This window comes from Anguilla rostrata, chromosome 19 (genome assembly GCF_018555375.3).
Source record: "Anguilla rostrata isolate EN2019 chromosome 19, ASM1855537v3, whole genome shotgun sequence".
Classification (NCBI taxonomy): Eukaryota; Metazoa; Chordata; class Actinopteri; order Anguilliformes; family Anguillidae; genus Anguilla; species Anguilla rostrata.
The window spans coordinates 11,487,149-11,493,148 of NC_057951.1; the positions used below are offsets into that span (position 1 = coordinate 11,487,149).

General features: G+C 50.0%; 1 protein-coding gene across 1 annotated transcript in view; it reads right to left on the reverse strand.

Annotated features, from left to right (window-relative positions):
• LOC135245922 (SLIT-ROBO Rho GTPase-activating protein 1-like) overlaps nucleotides 1-6,000 on the reverse strand; it is a 64,864-nt gene extending 58,864 nt beyond the window's left edge. The window contains 1 exon segment of the mRNA XM_064319312.1: nucleotides 4,833-6,000. Coding sequence (XP_064175382.1) covers nucleotides 4,833-4,899 — 67 coding nt within the window. The 5' untranslated portion in view covers nucleotides 4,900-6,000.

Here is a 6,000-nt window from a genome sequence, read left to right on the forward strand (position 1 = left end):
GACAACTGGAAATCCTGCTAAAGAATGTTTGTGTGTATGAATGGGTTTCCCTTTGTGTGTGTGTGTGAGTGTGTGCCTGTGTGTGTGTGAGTGTATGTATGAGAGAGTGTGTGTGTGTGTGAGTGTGTGCGTGTGTGTGTGTGAGAGTGTGTATGAGAGAGTGTGTGTGTGTGTGAGTGTGTGTGTGTGTGTATGTATGTATGCATGTGTGCGTGTGTGTGTGCATATGTGGTATGGGAGGTAAGCTGAGGTGTGCTGTTTGCTCGAGCGCGAGTGTGTGTGTGTGTATGAGAGTGTGTGCGTGTGTGTGTGTGAGTGTGTGTGTGTGTGTGTGTGTATGAGAGTGTGTGCGTGTGTGTGTGTGTGTGTATGAGAGTGTGTGCGTGTGTGTATGAGAGTGTGTGTGTGTGAGTGTGTGTGTATGAGAGTGTGTGCGTGTGTGTATGAGAGTGTGTGTGTGTGAGTGTGTGTGTGTGTGTATGTATGTATGTATGTATGTGTGCGTGTGTGTGTGCATATGTGGTATGGGAGGTAAGCTGAGGTGTGCTGTTTGCTCGAGCGCGAGTGTGTGTGTGTATGAGAGTGTGTGTGTGTGTGTGTGTGTGTGTGTGTGTGTGTGTGTGTGTGTATGAGAGTGTGTGAGTGTGTGTGTGTGTGTATGAGAGTGTGTGCGTGTGTGTATGAGAGTGTGTGTGTGATGTGTGTGTATGAGAGTGTGTGTGTGTGTGTATGAGAGTGTGTGTGTGTGAGTGTGTGTGTGTATGTGCGAGTGTGTGTGTGTGAGTGTGTGTGTGTATGTGTGTGTGCGTGTGTGTGTATGTGGTATAGGAGGTAAGCTGAGGTGTGCTGTTTGCTTGAGCGCGAGTGTGTGTGCGTGTGTGTGTGTGGTACAGGAAGTGAGCTGTTTGCAGTCAGAGCTGAGTATTGAGCATGCAGTGAATGGCTCCAGCACAGACTCCAGCCCGGCCGGCTGTACTGCACCAGAACAATGGGTGACGTGGCGTCAGGCGCTGACCAAGCAAACCGGACGTTTCCCTCTCGCCTGACGACTTCCTCTCTCCGCCGGGCCGGGCCACGCACAATCGAACCCGGGCCCGGCTCCAGCGCCGCCGGCACACACGACTTCACCTCCCTCCCGGGAGAAGGGCGCGGCCCGCACATCAAAGAGACTCCGCCGTTTCTCAGCCGCGTGGCGTTTACAGTCCTCTCCCTGCCGAGCGATCAGCAGCCCTGCGTGTGCGGCCCTGCGTGAGCGGCCCCGCGTGAGCGGCCCTGCGTGAGCGGCCCCCGGCAGCGCAGCTACACGCTCTGATGCTGCTGCTGCTGCCTTTAACATTCCGCCTGTGAATGCTCTGGCTTTTCACTGCTGGTCTGGGCATCAGGATGCACCTGGGGGGTCGTGGCTTTAAGCGGCTCGGGGAAAGGAGCCCCCCCCCCCACCCCACACACACACAGCCCAGCGCATTACAATGCACCGTTGAGCAGATGCTTCCAGATGCCCCGCGATGGGTAATTACCCTCGCCGGGGGCCTGAGATGAGCTCCTGCCAGGGACACGCATGCTGAGAGTCCCATTACAGTCAGCCAAAATGTATTCAGGGGAAAGTGTGCTGGAGGTGATTGTTTTCAGGTAGCTTCAGTGCTGTAGCAATCCCCGCAGCATGAGGAAACAGACCTCAGCTACCCACACCTCCGGCTCTTCAGCGCTACTGTCGCACACAAGACCAGTTAGTTATTAGCCAGACCACTGTAACGCTGTCACTCTCCTTACCAGCTTGTCCCCTAGCACATCTATCAGCACTTCCTCAAACACCCATCTATCAGCACCTCCTCAAACACACATCTATCAGCACCTCCTCAAACACACATCTATCAGCACCTCCTCAAACACACATCCATCAGCACAATCCACAACCAGGTGATACAGGAAAACTAACAGCCAAAAAGAGGGGTTGGGGGGGGTGTTCCTGTTTATCCCCCTTCCAGACCCCACCACAAGGCCGTCCCAATCCCGTCGCATCCTTTCTCGCAGTAATCTTTCTGCACGACTCATTTTCACACCACGTTGACAAAAAAAAGTTAAATTGGGGTCAATTCCGGTTTCTCCCGATGTGCTCCAGTCCCGATTCCCTTAAAAAAAGGCAAAGCAGTTTCCTTTTCCAGGCCAGAGGGGGGGTTCGCTAATGCAAGAACCAGGGGAATGAAAAACAAGCTGGAGCCAAGGCAGTGGAGAAGCTATTTGAATTTAAGCGAACGCTGAGCGCGGCCTTCTCCCTCTGACTTCAGTGGATGGAGCGTCAACAGCAGCATGTTCTCCTCAGACCGGCTCTTAAGGTTAATTACATCACACAGAAACGGCGTCACGCACATCACGATAATTGCCCCTCTTCCCTTATGACATCACAGTAGGAAGAGAGACGGAGGAAAAGAAGATCGCAGAGCGGCGCTGAGCGCGGCCTTAAGCGGTCTGGTTGTAGATTGCCACAGCGCGCGGTTCCTAATTTGCAAGGCAAAAACAGCACCGCGCCGGATTAGCGCGGAGCTACGTAAACAAGAACGCTTTCAGCTCCGAGGAGCCGACAGCTAGGTTACGCAGGGTCAAGTTTACTCTGCTCGCGGGTCATCATTGACCTTACTTGTGAGGGGCAGTTTGGCTGTCGTGTACAGGGTTTATTACACTTTTTCTAAAATACCTTCATGCCCATCCCCAAAATAAATTTCAATAAATAAATATCTGTAATTGGTGTGCACTGTGCCAAGGCAGTCAAATTAGGGAATAATGCCATATTTAATGTTGATGTATGATTACAACTCTATGCATTTTAATACTTCTAAAAAAATACTTTCTCATAGTCATGCAACTAGTTGCATGAATCACCCTGGGATGAGCGACAACAAAGGGTTAATCTTTTCAAGATGACCCTCACGAAATGACCTATTGAATCATACTCAAATCGTGTCACGTGACAAAGGCACACACAGTTTACAAGCGGGGTCTAATTCTTTTTAAGGACGCTGGACATTCTCAACGGACAGTTGTAGGACTGGAGGAATGAGTTGCCGTGGCGACTGAAGCTCGCTGTTAGCATGTTTACTGTGGGGTTCTCTCCACTTGGCCCGTGAGGCAGCCCCCCCCCCCCCCTTCGGTAGCAGCGCTGACATCCATCCCAGTAACACCAGTCGTCAGTTACTCCCCTCTGGGGCTTGCTTTGCATGACAAACCAGAATAGCAGTGTGTGCCCACTGAATCACACATGACTGTGCATCACACAGCTATTAGCGGCCGAAAGGCCTTCGTCACAGCAGGGGAAGGATCTGCGCAGCCTTGGCACATGACTGCATCTGCTCAGCGTACCCAATCCCATGAGCCCGTAACAACTCAGCCTCTCACCCACTGTGTCCCTGTGTCTCCCTCCCTCCCTCCCTCCCTCCCTCTCTCTAGATTGGGGCTGTAGGTTTGCTTTAGAGAGATGAAAAGAATACATTTCAGTCTGCTAACAGCTCCGAGGAGCAAGCGGAGTTCCTGGCCCAGAGTCAGATCCCCATGGTTACCACCTTACAGCCACTGCCTCCCCCACCCCCCAACTCCCAACCCCCTGCCCCCACGCGCCTAAGTTTATTATAAGACTCCCTCTCCGTTTGAGGAAGACGAGAGGGGAAGAGGGGACGGCAGCCAGACGGGCCGACGCAGGGGCCAGCGACCGCCCGGCTGAGACTTCAAACGGGCGCTTTAACTCCGGCCCTCAGAGACGCCGTTCTGTGGGGGGGGGGGGGGGCGTTTAATCACAGCCGTTTCTCACAGACCCAACCAGGAGAACAGGGAGACAAAGTTATTCTTCTGTTCCATGTGCAGTTTCGGCGATACACGCTGAAAGATGCTAACACATTCAGGCCAACCAAACAGCCAGGCAAAGTGTTGCTGAGGCTCTGGCCTTGCGATGCAGGGCTGCGGGCAGCTAGGCTAAAGACAGGCCAGGCTCTCTCCGGCGCACCGAGGCCAGGCAGAGCTATTTCAGAGCTGCCGCCTGCACCAGCTGAGCGGGATTAGAGCGCGCCTGAAATAAAGCACTGGGAAATGTTTACTAACCAGGAGGGCCGTAGGGCGGCCCCGTGAGTAACACACACACCGTAAGCTTAACTCTTCACACTCTGCACTCCGAGGCGGCTCGCCCACACAGCCCCTGGCAGCAAGGCAGTATGCACAAGGGCCCCTATACCCTGGGTTAAGGTTTCCCATAAGCGCGTGTATGGGCACTGAGCTCAGAACCCACTGGGTCTGTAGCAAGTGAACCAGGAGAACATGCCTTGCAATCTAGTCATAACACAAATGTATACATGATCTGTACTGAACTGAAGTTAAAGTCCTCTTCCAAGGTAGGTGGGAGTACAACTAAACAGGCAAAATTATTTCTCTCAAACACACACACACACACACAAAGTATAATACAACTTTAAGTAGTCCATGCAAAAAGCACACTGGTAAAATATTGAACCGATATACACCAATATGCATCCAATTGGATACAGTCTGCCTCAAAAGAGTACAAGGGAAACAATACCACATTTATAATCTAAGTTCAGCCTCCCCAAACTTTGATGTCCTTCCAATAAGCACCGTACGGAATCATTCAGCTTGAGATAAAGCTTGGATAAATAAACTTGAAATTTGCACAGACTGACACACTAAGATTACTAACAGAATCAAACACCTTCAACGAGGAACCTCATCATTCAAAAGCTCACTGACAGTTGTGGGAAGAACCTCATTCGACAACAAACAGCAATAATAATAATAATAATAATAATAATAATAATAATAATAATAAAGCTTACCTTTCACTTGAGTCTCATACTCTGCAATTATTTCTTTATCCTTTTTAAACTTCGTTGGATTAGACATCTTGGGTTTCTTTTAAACAGTTGCTTGAATTTCGTGGCTTGTATTTAATGAAGATGTTCTGAGCTTGTTGTAAACCTATTACACCCGGTGCATCCTACAGGTCCGGTCGAGTATAAAGTCTTCACAAGAGTGACAAAAGAAAACAGGAAAAAGATCCACTGTGTCGAGTTCATCAACTAACTGTATTAACTTGCCCTCGAAATAATATATTTAACGTTATAAAGCGCTATAAAACATTACACATGTTTTGGCAATCCATTGTCTGTTGCTAAACAAACTAAACAGCGCAGTAAAATCTTATCAATTGAATCGCAGATCACTGCTGAGGAAACGGCTAACAAAACGCACAGCGAAACTGACAATCCCGAGCTTTTTCCAAACCTCTGAAAAATTAGGTTGACCTTCTGGTGAAGTAACCGCGCCAGTACGCGGAAAAACCGGGCGAAGCCTACGTGTCCTCGGTTGCACGCTGGAAATGGAGAAGAAAATATGACCGTGCTTCCACAAGCGCAGCGTACACAGTACTAAGGACTCCCGCACTTCCCTGCCTCGTTGTTACCATACGCAGAGCAACCGCAAGGCAGCTGCTGGAGTCACAGTGGATGGGTGGGATCGCAGAGGCACTCAGAGCGGAAACGTGGGAACGATTGACAAGAACTCCAACCAGTCGAGCTGATGAGGTTTTCAGGGAGACAGTCAATCACGACTCGTTTCCAATGGATGCGGTTTTCCCAGGCGTGTTCGGGGTACGACTTCTCTTCGGTCTCCGAGGGTGTCCCGTCGGAGTCACGAAAAGAAACGAACTTACCCGCGTTTAAAACTGTTTTGAGGGGTGCAGCTGTAGTTGTTTTTCACACCAGTTGCACGTTTACAATCCGACATCAATGAAATTTGTGTCTAATCTTTATTATCCGTTGCATTTTTTGCGAATATTGCAGGGTCGAAGAAGGAAACTGCGACAGTTACACGTTAGCGTATTATCGCTATACTGTAGGCTACTTACAGATTTGACCATCAAAATCACTTAACGGGATTAACCAGTATTTACAACACCTAGGCGTACCAGTAAAGGGCAGGTGTGTCAAATCTGGCGTACAATGT